Source organism: Rhinolophus sinicus, linkage group LG05 (assembly GCF_036562045.2).
Source record: "Rhinolophus sinicus isolate RSC01 linkage group LG05, ASM3656204v1, whole genome shotgun sequence".
Classification (NCBI taxonomy): Eukaryota; Metazoa; Chordata; class Mammalia; order Chiroptera; family Rhinolophidae; genus Rhinolophus; species Rhinolophus sinicus.
Window position 1 is genome coordinate 80,834,303 of NC_133755.1, and position 11,878 is coordinate 80,846,180.

The 11,878-nt window shown below is 55.7% G+C and overlaps 3 protein-coding genes across 5 annotated transcripts; all 3 read left to right on the forward strand.

Annotated features, from left to right (window-relative positions):
- The first annotated feature begins 47 nt into the window (after window positions 1-47).
- SLC39A7 (solute carrier family 39 member 7) lies at window positions 48-3,596 on the forward strand. Of its 2 annotated transcripts, none has more exons than XM_019738694.2 (8): window positions 48-188; window positions 499-895; window positions 982-1,150; window positions 1,301-1,354; window positions 1,492-1,647; window positions 1,794-1,934; window positions 2,145-2,341; window positions 2,715-3,596. In XM_019738694.2, the coding sequence occupies exons 2-8, from the start codon at window positions 503-505 to the stop codon at window positions 2,985-2,987; spliced, it is 1,383 nt and encodes a 460-aa protein (XP_019594253.1). In that variant the 5' UTR covers window positions 48-188; window positions 499-502; the 3' UTR covers window positions 2,988-3,596. The 2 variants fall into 2 exon arrangements, with proteins under 2 accessions (XP_019594253.1, XP_019594252.1); XM_019738693.2 differs by having other exon boundaries at window positions 1,301-1,369; window positions 2,715-3,122.
- Window positions 3,597-3,746: 150 nt separating this feature from the next.
- HSD17B8 (hydroxysteroid 17-beta dehydrogenase 8) lies at window positions 3,747-5,965 on the forward strand. Its single transcript, XM_019738698.2, has 9 exons — window positions 3,747-3,866; window positions 4,051-4,268; window positions 4,370-4,486; window positions 4,595-4,687; window positions 4,776-4,861; window positions 4,974-5,058; window positions 5,268-5,310; window positions 5,511-5,585; window positions 5,781-5,965. The coding sequence occupies exons 1-9, from the start codon at window positions 3,821-3,823 to the stop codon at window positions 5,795-5,797; spliced, it is 780 nt and encodes a 259-aa protein (XP_019594257.1). The 5' UTR covers window positions 3,747-3,820; the 3' UTR covers window positions 5,798-5,965.
- Window positions 5,966-7,542: 1,577 nt separating this feature from the next.
- On the forward strand, window positions 7,543-11,505 carry RING1 (ring finger protein 1). 2 transcript variants are annotated; one of them, XM_074332775.1, is made up of 7 exons: window positions 7,543-7,794; window positions 7,917-8,048; window positions 8,811-8,971; window positions 9,072-9,287; window positions 9,981-10,370; window positions 10,554-10,827; window positions 11,089-11,505. In XM_074332775.1, exons 2-7 carry the CDS (start codon window positions 7,971-7,973, stop codon window positions 11,188-11,190), a joined length of 1,221 nt encoding a protein of 406 aa, XP_074188876.1. In that variant the 5' UTR covers window positions 7,543-7,794; window positions 7,917-7,970; the 3' UTR covers window positions 11,191-11,505. The 2 variants fall into 2 exon arrangements, with proteins under 2 accessions (XP_074188876.1, XP_074188875.1); XM_074332774.1 differs by having other exon boundaries at window positions 7,657-7,794; window positions 7,940-8,048.
- The last annotated feature ends 373 nt before the right edge of the window (window positions 11,506-11,878 follow it).

An 11,878-nucleotide genomic window follows, 5' to 3' on the forward strand; every position in this document is an offset into this window, starting at 1 on the left:
GCTCCCCTCAAATAACCTCCACACCCGCGCATGCGCGCCAGGGCATGGCCGCTTCGTCGCTACCGGAGTGCCGCCATATTGGTAAAGATCCTGGGACGGAGGTAGAACGGAACTTCCTGTTCTCGCGGGAGCTAGAGGCGGGAGTGCCACGTCCGTGCAAACCGGGAAAGAAGAGGATCCCGGAGCCGGTGAGAATTTCCTACTTTTCCCTCCCGTCCTTTCCAGGCCTTTTCCCCCACTTAGTGGGTCATAGAGACGGGGACTTAGAGAGTCCGTAAAGTGGATGAACAAAGCCTAGAGCAGTGTGCCGGGGGCCCTACATCCGGGAGGCGGTTCGGGATAAAAATAACGAGTTTGGGGAACACTGCGAGTGGGGGCAGAATGGAATGGGGGAGAGGCCCATAGAAGTGGACGGAGGGCGCGAGCGGAGTAAAGCGGACCCGCACAGGTATAGAGTTGAGGGTTAAGTGGAGTCACTGTCTCTGTTCCTCTGGTCAGCGTGATGACCAGCTACCTGGGGGCCTCCCACTGGGTGGCCTTGGGACTGCTGACCTGGGCGGCCGTGGGGCTGCTCGTGGCCGGACACGAGGGTCATGACGACATGCACGAGGACTTCCATGGCCACAGCCACTCACATGAGGATTTCCACCATGGACACAGCCATGCCCATGGCCATGGCCACACTCATGAAAGCATATGGCATGGGCATACCCACGGTCACGACCACGGACATTCACATGAGGATTTGCACCATGACCATAGCCACGGCCACCCCCATGAGAGCCTCTACCACAGAGGACATGGACATGACCACGAGCACAGCCATGGAGGCTACGGGGAGTCTAGGTCTACAGGCATCAAGCAGGACCTGGACACTGTCACTCTCTGGGCCTATGTGAGTCCCCAGGGGATGAGGGAAAGGGGTTGGTTCTGGATTGTTGGGAAACCTACACCACTTGACCCCTGACTCTCCCTCACCAGGCACTGGGGGCCACAGTGCTGATCTCAGCAGCTCCATTTTTTGTCCTCTTCCTTATCCCTGTGGAGTCAAACTGTCCCCGGCACCGGTCTCTACTCCAGATCTTACTCAGTTTTGCTTCTGGTGGGCTCCTGGGAGATGCCTTCCTGCATCTCATCCCTCATGCCCTGGGTAAGTAATCTCAGACATCTACCTCAAATCTCAGTATTATTTTATTCTTTGGGCAAAAGGGGTCTTTCCGTTTTATGATTTTTGACCTTCCAATATTCTTCCAAATGTTGGGGTGTTCGCTTATCTGGCCTTTTCTCCTCCTTATTCCAGAACCTCATTCCCACCACCCTCAGGAGCAGCCCGGACATGGACACTCCCACAGTGGTGAGGAAGGGGCAGGTAGAGACAGGGATTGGGGTGCTGGGGAAGGTCTACCCCTGCCAATTCTTCTCCTCCTGCACTTGAGGAGGATAAGTCTGGAATCCACATTTCCCTTAATATCTCAATGCCTCCATTTCCAGGCCAGGGCCCCATTCTGTCTGTGGGACTGTGGGTCCTTAGTGGAATTGTCGCCTTTCTTGTGGTGGAGAAATTTGTGAGACATGTGAAAGGAGGACATGGACACAGTCATGGACACGGACATGCTCACGGTCCCATACATGGACTTGGAAAACAGGGTGAGCCAAGGAACAACTTTCCTGAAAGCCACCTTGTTTGCCTCCGAATCCCCTCATCTTATGGCTATCAGATAGGAGGGGACTTCCCTTTTGAGGACGTATCAGGTCTCTGTTCCCCACTCTTATCAACTCCTTTCTTCCCTCAGAGCGTTCTTCAAAGGAGAAACAGAGCTCAGATGAAGAAGAAAAGGAAGCAGGGGGGTCTAGGAAGCGGAGAGGACGCAGTACGGGACCCAAAGATGGGCCATTGAGACCTCAAAATTCTGAAGAGGGAAAAACGGGTTCAGGTGAGGCCAGGGATGGTAAGAAGCGTGGACAAGGGGCATCATCATGAGCCCCATAGGATGTGTGCTGTGGGTGGTAGCAGGTATCTGGAAAACCCTGAGAGGCTAGCTTTGAAGTGGTCTCTGCGGGGAGATGTGGTAATGGCTGGACCAGGGCTAGGATGGACGTGATGGAGCCTCTAATTGTTTTGTCTTCCTTTTCTCCTATACAAGACCTGCGTGTATCAGGGTACCTGAATCTGGCAGCTGACCTGGCACACAACTTCACAGATGGTCTGGCCATTGGTGCTTCATTTCGAGGGGGTCGAGGATTAGGGATCCTGACCACAATGACTGTTCTGCTACATGAAGTGCCACATGAAGTCGGAGACTTTGCTATCTTGGTCCAGTCGGGCTGCAGCAAAAAGCAGGTTGGTGATGATACGCACCAAACATGGTTGCCTCCAATCCTTTACCCCCTGCTCACCCACCCCAAACCCAAGGCTGCCTCTCCTTGCTTCCAAACAAGTCATACTGTTATTGATAATAAATCTTCTAGAAATCAGGGAGGGGTTCTGTTTCACTGTCCTGTAGCTTAGTATTTCTTGAACTGTGGTCCATAAACCATCTGAATGGTTTTGGTATCTTAAGATTTTTCAGAAAGTGTCTATTCTAGACTCCCCTCTTTTTGCCATACAAAGACATGCACCCTACCCATGTATACCTGCACCTCCCCAGCCACATCTAAACCACTGATAATCTTTAGAGATTGATAAATGCCTCTGTCTCTTTTCTGTCCACCAGGCAATGCGTCTGCAACTACTGACGGCGGTAGGGGCACTGGCAGGCACAGCCTGTGCCCTCCTAACTGAAGGAGGGGCAGTGGGTAGTGAAGTTGCAGGTGGGACAGGTCCTGGCTGGATTCTGCCGTTCACTGCAGGTGGCTTTATCTACGTAGCAACTGTGTCTGTGTTGCCTGAGTTGTTGAGGGAAGCGTCACCACTCCAGTCACTTCTGGAGGTGCTGGGACTACTGGGGGGGGTTGTCATGATGGTGTTGATTGCCCACCTCGAGTGAGAGGTGGGATAAGCCACCCCCACCCAGCCCCAAACTTCTGGCCTCTAAGTCTTCGGAGTTTGTGGTCTGTGGAGGTTGGGGCCCTGGCCAGGGATATCTGCCAAAGGAAGGAGTTTTCGCATCCTAGGGAAGTGTTGACTTTAGCATGAGGGCTAAGGTTTAGCAGTCCTATAGGGGCTGTAGAGATGAGAATGAGAGACCAGAGGAACTACAGTGTTGCGTGTGTGCTGACCACGTTATTGGGTTTGGGCTAAATGGGGCCGTGAAGAAGGCTGGAAGAGACCAGTGATGGCAGCCTACCCCATGTCCCTTACCCCACCTGTTCTCAGAGGACCAAGCTGCCACACACAGGCTTCTCCAAGGTCCTCCTCCCTCCCTCCCACTTGTTGGTGGAGGCTTCAGGGAAGACCAAAGCCCTGGACAGAAGGGGCAGCCGGAGTCAAGGGATAAACATCAATTTAACATCAATCGTGTATCGTGATTGGGGGGGAGGGCGTCAGTTGCTAATCTTGTGGCCTGATTTTCTGTTTTTATTTTTTTATATCACTGTTTGAATCGAGGGGGTGGGGTGGTGACCAGAAATAAAGTCGTCGGATCTTCCGCCCCAAAGGCAGTCTTTGTGTTTTTTGGAGGAATGGGGCTTGTCTCCCAATTCCCTAAACCCCCAAGCGGTTGTTTCTGGCCACGCCCCCGCGGTGGGAGGTCCGCCTGTGCTGGTGGCCGCGGATGGCCTAAAGCTAGTGGGGCTATGATTGGCCTGGCTCTGCTTTCGCCACGCCCCGTCTGTGCTCGGATTGGCTCCGTGTTGGGTGCCCGCCCACTCGCAGCCAGCCATGGCGACACAGCTCCGGCTCCGCTCCGCGCTGGCCCTGGTCACAGGTCGAGGGGGTGCTCTCCCAAGGCGGTTTGGGGTGCGGGAATTATATCGGGGGCGCGCCCTCGGACTCTGCAGCTGCTGTGACCTCTGTCACCCGGGCCGAATTTTACTAACTTTGCGCCCTGTTAACCTCTGACCTCTGCCCACTCCTCCTCTCGCCCCACCTCGTGTTTTCTTCCACCGCAGGTGCGGGTAGCGGCATCGGCCGAGCAGTCTGCGTGCGCCTGGCCCGAGAGGGGGCCGCTGTGGCCGCTTGCGACTTGGACGGGGCAGCGGCACGGGAGACGTTGGGGCTGCTGGGCGGGCCAGGGAATGTGGAGGGGGTGCCCCGCGGGGCCCACGCTGCTTTCCAGGCTGACGTGTCTGAGGCCGTAGCCGCTAGACGCCTGTTGGAACAAGTGCAGGTGAACGCGAGCGACCTCTCCCCCTTTAAAGTGTTCACACTGCCTCCACCACCCCTGGCTCTTTTCATGGTTTTTTGGTGTGTAACCTCCCTCTTCCATAGGCCTGCTTTTCTCGCCCGCCATCTGTCGTTGTGTCCTGTGCAGGCGTTACCAGGGATGGGTTTTTGCTTCACATGTCTGAGGATGACTGGGACAAAGTCATAGCCGTCAACCTCAAGGTGGTGACCTCAACCTGTGACTGCTGGCCCCTCTAGCCTGGGAAGGGTGTTGGAGGATGACAGTCACCCCAGCTGATCCTTTCTGTCTTGTTACTCTGTCCTCACTAGGGCATCTTTCTAGTCACTCAGGCTGCAGCCCAAGCCCTGGTGTCCAATGGTTGTCATGGCTCCATCATCAACATCAGTAGCATCGTAGGCAAGGTCAGGTTGAGTTGGGTTGAGAAGGCATAGCGTGGAGAGCCTCTCCTTGGAACCCCTAATACATCTCAGATCTCTGACTCGCCTATAGGTGGGGAACATGGGACAGATAAACTATGCAGCATCCAAGGCTGGAGTAATTGGGCTGACCCAGACTGTAGCCCTGGAGCTTGGACGGTTGGTCAGACACCTGGGGGTTCAGGGGGCTTTGCTGGAGTATGTGGGAGCTCTGAGTGAGGGGTCGGTGTGCAGTCCTCTCCAGAGTCGGCAGCCACTCTCCCTTTCACAGACATGGGATCCGCTGTAACTCTGTCCTCCCGGGGTTCATTACAACACCCATGACGCAGAAAGTGCCACAGAAAGTGCTGGACAAGGTAGGAGGCCATGGGTGGAGGGCAGAGAGCAAAACCGTTCAGAGACCCAGCCTCTCTGGGCTTGAGAGAGTACAGGGCACAGTGCCTGACACATAGTAGGTATTAAATAAGTGCACAAGGAATGAAGACAAGAGCAAAGGGTCACAGACTCAGTCTACAAAAAAAATTCAAAAAGAAACTTGCAGTCACATATGAGTGTTTCCTTGCAGGTGACTGGAAAGATCCCAATGGGACATTTGGGAGACCCTGAGGGTGAGCACTGAGTGGGGAGTGGGCCCTGGGGAGGGTCTTGGATGAACAGATCCCAAAGTCTGGTATCTGAAAGGGTCTCACCAGGATTGGTGGTTGGTGTGTGTGTTTTGCGGGGAGGGGCTGTTTCTGGTGGAAGATGATGGCTCCTTTGGGTCTATGGGAGTGAGTAGGATTCTGCCCTCTCCTCACTGTTCCCATAGATGTGGCAGATGTGGTCGCATTCTTGGCATCTGATGACAGTGGATACATCACGGGTGCCTCAGTGGAAGTCACTGGTATGAGGCCATCGTGGGGAGGGAGAGGGCAGAGAAATGGAATCCAGATGATTTGAGAAAACAAGTGAGGGGAATCTGGAGCCACTGAGGTTAGGGCAGAAGTTCCCGAAGGCCAGGGACAGAAGACGACCCGATACCCCCACAGCCCATTTGTTTCCACCTACGCATCTGTCCAAATGTTTCTGCCCCTCCTAGGAGGTCTTTTCATGTAACTGCCTCAAGGACCCTGGATCTGCTCACTCCCCATCACTCTGCCCGGCCTCCTGCTGATGAGGACTCTGAATTCCCAGGCTACAAAAGGGGTGGCAGTATATGGCTCAGGAATGCTGAATATGGGAGGCAGGGGTGCTTGTGACCCCAATAAATTCCAAATCCTCTTCCCTGCCACCTCCAGTTCTTGTGTCCAAGCCCTCAGACCCTTCCCCACCTCCCCCTCCTTTCCCTTTACCAAAGGATTGTTCCCTTTCACTGCCTAGTCTCCCAGGGCAACCCCCGCCGCCGGGTGTGAGAGGAGAGAGTGTGTGTCACTGTGTATGCATGACACTCTGGGTCTTTTTGGAGGGAGGGGTCTGCCCCATCCCCTTCCACTAGTCCTGCAGCCCCAGTCCCCTCCCCCCAATACCCTGGGTCTTTATGGTCCCCAAGGGTGGTTTGTTCATGGCCCCATCCTGGTGTCCAGCCTGGCCTTGGGAGGGGGTCTTGGAACAGGTGGCCCTCCCCCAGCCCTCTCCTTTCTCTGAGTCCCCCCTCCCCTTTCTCTCCACCTTACAATAGCTGCAGCCGGCCTGGGGTCGGATGGGGGGGATTAGGGGAGGGGGCCAGGATTAGGGGAATGGACCAGCCGATGAAAGGGGCTGGAGGAGAGTAGAAGGGAGGGGGCTGGGATAAGGAGGAGGAAGGGGAGGGGGTCCGCGCTAATCGACTCTGGAGCCCACATAAGGACTGGCCACGGACTGAAGGAGAGGACAGGGAAGTAGGGGGGATCTGGGGGAGGGGGCGAGGGGACCCATTGCTGCCTTGTCCCAGAAACAGGCCACCCCCTGGCAGCTGCAGCCCAAGTCCGGGAGCCCCAGCTCAGGCTAGAGGAGACGGGACGCCCATCACGGTTTCTCCCCCCCCCCCACTTCCCCCGCTGTATCCCTCTCATCCCTGCCTTCAATTGGGATCGCTCTGCCCCTTCCTCTTCTCTTTCCTCCCCGTCCCCTTCCTTTACTGCAAAGTCCTAGAGGAGGCCTCTGCCTGCTTCACACTCCAGACATTCGGGCCCTTGTGCCCCTCCACCCGTGCACACCCCCTCCCCGATAGGGGCCCCATCTTGTGTGTGTGTCCCTGCTTCCGCGTGGTGTCTCCATTCCCCCGTTCCTCCCTTGCGCCTCCCTCCCCCGCCCCGGGCCGCGGCTCTTGATTGTCCAAACGCAATTCTCGAGTCTCTGGCCTCGGCCGAGAGTTGAGTCTGGACGTCCCGAGCCGTCGCCCCCACACCTCGAGGGGAGAACGGGTCGGAGGGTCTAGGGAGAGCCAAAGCGGAGGGTGGAGCAAGTCCCCAGGGTGGTAAAGGGAATCCCGGGCACATCGGGACTAAATTGAATTCACAGGACTGGAGGACAGAAGCGGCAGGGAACCCTTCGCAGCTTTTATTCCCCGGAATCCCGGGCTGGGGTTACGGAGTGTACAGGGATGGGGAGCCGTTCCCCAGAGCCGCTAGGGGACGCGGAGTGGGGGAGGTGGCCCTTTTACAATCCCCCCGTCCCCTCCCGGGGTCCAAGCGACCTCAGGCCCCGCCCTCTGGAGCGGAGGCCCCGGGTGGGGGCCAAGGGAAGGGAACTGTGGCTAAGGCTGTCTGTGCGACGGTGCTGGGCCGGAGGCGGAGACCGCGGTCCCCACGTGGCGCTGGACTCCAGGGACGCCGGCTCTTCGCCGGGGGCGGGAGCGTGCGGGGGGCGGGAGCGTCCGGAGGGCGGGGGAACCCGGGCGTCCACGTCGCGTTCCACCCGCTCCGCGAGTGGCGGCTGACGTTTCCCCAGGCGGCGGGGAGTGGAGTGGAGGGGCAGGCGGAAGTGACGTAGGGCCCAAGCGCCCGGGCCAAGGCAGCGGCGGCGGCGGCGGGAGCTGCTGTCTGAGCAGCGGCTGCGGACCGAGCGAACTCGGCCAGGAGCCGGGGCCCAGGGCGCGGTGCTGCGGCGGCGGCAGCGCGGACGGCGGGAGCCGGGTGAGGGGCCGGGCCGGCGCGGGGGCGGCAGGAGTGGGGGGGGGGCTTTAGAGAGGCGGGGTCTGCGCGAGGGCGGTCCCCTTAACCCCGTCCCTCCCCTTTCCCCTTCCCCCTCTCCCCAGCCCTCCACTCCTTCTCCGCCTAGGAGCCCCGGCGGGGGGCTGTGCCCGGTCACCATGACGACGCCGGCGAATGCCCAGAATGCCAGCAAAACGTGGGAACTGAGTCTGTATGAGCTCCACCGGACCCCGCAGGTGATAGGATCCTCCCTGCACAGCTTACTCCCTCTCCCCAAGACCCTCAATCCCCAGACCCTCTCTCACAGCCTCTTTACCATTTTTTGCCCCATTCTACCGACCCTGTCCGATTTCACAGTCCCTTGATCCTACCTTTGAATCACCTTAACCTTTTAAAAACACTTTTACATTTATTTCATTTACTTCTCAAAACAGCCAGAGAGAGGTAAAGCAAATATTACTATCTTCGTTTGAAAGACAGTAAACGGACAGAAATTATCTTCCGTGTTCCTCAGTACAACGTCAGAAATCAGTGCCTGTAAGACTCACCTTGGGAGTTTGTTGAAAGTGGAGTTTCCAGCACCCCCCTCCTCCGCCAACATTCTGATACAATAATGTGACAGGGCCCCAGAATCTGCGTGTTTAACAGGCACCCTAAAGGATTCTGATGTAGATATTACCAGGATCACACTTTAAGATAAGTCTTCCCCAAACCACAAATCTGTGCCACTCCCACCCCCCAGGTGTCTCTCCCAACTTCAGATCCTCCTATTGCAAAGCTCCTATTCTTGATTAAGGAACATTAATTCTTTCTGTTCTCTATTTTCTCCAAGTCAGTGGCCCCCTCTGTCTGAATTACCATCTTCCTCAAGTGGCCAACATGGGTTACCCAGATTCTGCTATCTCAGTGTCTCTCACACCTCCCATTTCATAGACCACTTGTTTCTAAAACTTTTTCCCCCAACCCACCACCACCTTTCCACTCACCAATGTCTCCAGGAAGCCATCATGGATGGCACAGAAATTGCCGTTTCCCCTCGGTCGCTGCATTCAGAACTCATGTGCCCCATCTGCCTGGACATGCTGAAGAATACGATGACCACCAAGGAGTGCCTCCACCGGTTCTGCTCTGACTGCATTGTCACAGCCCTGCGGAGCGGGTAACAGGAGGGACACCTTTGTGATGGGGTAAAAGGTACAGGGCTGAGATCTCAGTGCCCTGGCAACTGACTTCCCAGGACTTTCTCTCTCCTACCCCAGGAACAAGGAGTGCCCTACATGCCGCAAGAAGCTGGTATCAAAGCGATCCTTGAGACCGGACCCTAACTTTGATGCTCTGATCTCAAAGATCTACCCCAGCCGGGAAGAATATGAGGCCCACCAGGACCGCGTGCTCATTCGCCTGAGCCGCCTGCACAACCAGCAGGCGCTGAGCTCCAGCATTGAAGAGGGGCTGCGCATGCAGGCCATGCACAGGTTCGGCCAGAGAGATGCGGGGCTGGTGGGACAGATCCAAGGGTCACATCCCCAATGCTGGCTTTGTTGCCTGCCAGCCTCTAAGCCTAAAAGCTGACTGCAGCCTGATTGGCAGGCCTGGAAGTCATGGATAGAAATTGCCAACTTCTTAGTTAGCAATGGGCACTACTGTTCTTCAGAAGAAAAGAGCTCACCTAACTTTCTCGAAGTTAGAACAGTAGAGGGATTTGGCATAAGCTCCGGATTCACATTGCTGGGGATTAAATCACCTCCTAGGCCAGCACCAGTCCGTCTTTAATGTGGATCCAAATCACCTGAAAGTCTGGTTAGAAATGCGAATTCTGATTCAGTAGGTCTAGAGCTGGGCCTGAGATTCTGCACTTCTGTAAGCCTGTGTTACTGGTTCTCAGACCATACTTTAAGAGGTGAAGGACTGTGATCTCCAGCAAGTTATTTAATCTCTCTAGGCTTCAGTTTTCTCAGCCATAAAACAGAGATGATGTAATTATCTGCCTCATAAGACTTGTAGTATGAGAGCAATCAATGCAAAACACTTAGCATGTGCTTAGCACACAGTGTTTAATGAATATTAGGTGTCATCATTAAGATCCCCCTGATTCGTAAATCTCTGACGTTTGAAATGTAAACCCCTTATCCTGGATGCTTTCTAACCTCCTCCACTTTCTTCTACAGGGCCCAGCGTGTGAGGCGGCCAATGCCTGGGTCCGATCAGACCACCACGATGAGTGGGGGGGAAGGAGAGCCAGGGGAGGGAGAGGGGGATGGAGAAGATGTGAGCTCGGATTCGGCCCCTGACTCTGCCCCAGGCCCTGCTCCCAAGCGACCCCGTGTAGGGGGTGCAGGGGGGAGCAGTGTAGGGACTGGGGGAGGAGGCACTGGTGGGGTGGGTGGGGGAGCTGGTTCTGAAGACTCCGGTGACCGGGGAGGGACTCTGGGAGGGGGTACCCTGGGTCCCCCAAGCCCTCCTGGGGCCCCCAGTCCCCCGGAGCCAGGTGGAGAAATTGAGCTCGTGTTCCGGCCCCACCCACTGCTCGTGGAAAAGGGAGAATACTGCCAGACTAGGTGAGAGCCCTGTGTTTCCCCAAACCCCTGAGAAACCAAAGATCACATAGGCTTCCATCAGAAGTAGGGTTTGTCCAACCCAAGAAAGAAACCCTAACACAGAGGCCCTTTTGGAAAGTCCCCTATTTCCCTTCTCCATTTGTGGCTTCCTGTGCCCTAAATATGCCCTCTTTGCCACTCCAGGTATGTGAAGACAACTGGGAATGCCACAGTAGACCATCTCTCCAAGTACTTGGCACTGCGCATTGCCCTCGAGCGGAGGCAGCAGCAAGAGGCGGGGGAGCCAGGAGGGCCTGGAGGGGGTGCCTCTGATGCTGGGGGACCTGATGGAGGTGGTGGGGAGGGTGGGGGTACCAGAGGAGGTGACAGCCCTGAAGAGCCTGCCTTGCCCAGTCTGGAAGGTGTCAGCGAAAAGCAATACACCATCTATATCGCCCCCGGGGGCGGAGCCTTCACGGTGAGCCTTGGAGGGCAATGGCGTCGGGAGGGGGTAGCCTGCCGTGACCCTGACTTCTAACTGAGCAGCCCTCCTTCCTCTGCATATCTCTCTCCCTTCTATGTCCTTTCTCCTCTGTCAACTCCATGTGCCCCGTTCTACCCCATCTCTTTATCATTCCTGTTTCTTTCCTCTGCCCACCTCTCTCTCATTCATTTCCTTTACCATCTTCTCCAACTTTATTTTCTCTTCCCCTGCCTCTCTCTTCCATTCCCTCTGTAGACACTGAATGGCTCGCTGACCCTAGAGCTGGTGAATGAGAAGTTCTGGAAGGTGTCCCGGCCACTGGAGCTCTGCTATGCCCCCACCAAGGATCCAAAGTGACCCCACAAGGGGACAGCCAGAGGATGGGGACCATGGGGTCTCCCTGTGTCCTGGCCCACCACCCCAGCTTCTTTGTCCCCTAGTGCCCCCCAGCCCAGCCAGCCAGCAAGAGGACATAAATGAGGACATGTGGCTTTTATACAAAGTATCTATATCAGATTCTTCTATATTGTACAGAGTGGGGCATGCACCCCCCATCTACTGCCTTTTCTATTTCCCCCAACCTCCCATCTACACAAAACGTTGGATAAGGTGAAGAACCCTCCTTTCATGCCCTCATACCAACAACAAATTTACTTTTTTTCCTCTTTGAAATCTGCAGTTCTGTGTCTTTATCAGGGGCGCACTAGAAGGGAAAGAAAAAGAAAAAAGATTGGAGAGGAAAGCCTAGGAATCCTGTAGAATCAGCCTTGACAGTGGGGAAGAAATGTCAAAAGTTATTCAAGGTGTGTAATTCCCATTTTCCTGAACCCCCAAAGCAGCAAATGAGTACAAAAGTAGGAATGACCTGTGAAGCTGGAAGAGACAGGATGAAGAAGAGCCCAGTGGGGTTTGAAATCAAATCCCAGACTTGCTCCCTAAATCCTGAGTTGCCGAGGCTGAAATCCAGGGTTTCAATACCAAAGGGAAAGCTGGAAAGGGGCTCGAGAGTAAGGCATGTAGAGGTGGGCAGGGCGGTGATGTTTGC

What these genes read in the sequence shown, in the direction of transcription:
- SLC39A7 (XM_019738693.2), top strand. Translation starts at nt 503, where the DNA reads ATGACCAGCTACCTGGGGGCCTCCCACTGGGTGGCCTTGGGACTGCTG. An exon ending in TCTCATCCCTCATGCCCTGG is followed by an intron (nt 1,151 to 1,300) that starts GTAAGTAATCTC and finishes TCCTTATTCCAG; the next exon opens with AACCTCATTCCCACCACCCT. An exon ending in ACATGGACTTGGAAAACAGG is followed by an intron (nt 1,648 to 1,793) that starts GTGAGCCAAGGA and finishes TTCTTCCCTCAG; the next exon opens with AGCGTTCTTCAAAGGAGAAA.
- HSD17B8 (XM_019738698.2), top strand. Translation starts at nt 3,821, where the DNA reads ATGGCGACACAGCTCCGGCTCCGCTCCGCGCTGGCCCTGGTCACAG. An exon ending in GCCTGTTGGAACAAGTGCAG is followed by an intron (nt 4,269 to 4,369) that starts GTGAACGCGAGC and finishes CCTCTTCCATAG; the next exon opens with GCCTGCTTTTCTCGCCCGCC. An exon ending in ACATTTGGGAGACCCTGAGG is followed by an intron (nt 5,311 to 5,510) that starts GTGAGCACTGAG and finishes CTGTTCCCATAG; the next exon opens with ATGTGGCAGATGTGGTCGCA.
- RING1 (XM_074332775.1), top strand. Translation starts at nt 7,971, where the DNA reads ATGACGACGCCGGCGAATGCCCAGAATGCCAGCAAAACGTGGGAACTG. An exon ending in AGCTCCACCGGACCCCGCAG is followed by an intron (nt 8,049 to 8,810) that starts GTGATAGGATCC and finishes CAATGTCTCCAG; the next exon opens with GAAGCCATCATGGATGGCAC. An exon ending in CGCATGCAGGCCATGCACAG is followed by an intron (nt 9,288 to 9,980) that starts GTTCGGCCAGAG and finishes TTTCTTCTACAG; the next exon opens with GGCCCAGCGTGTGAGGCGGC.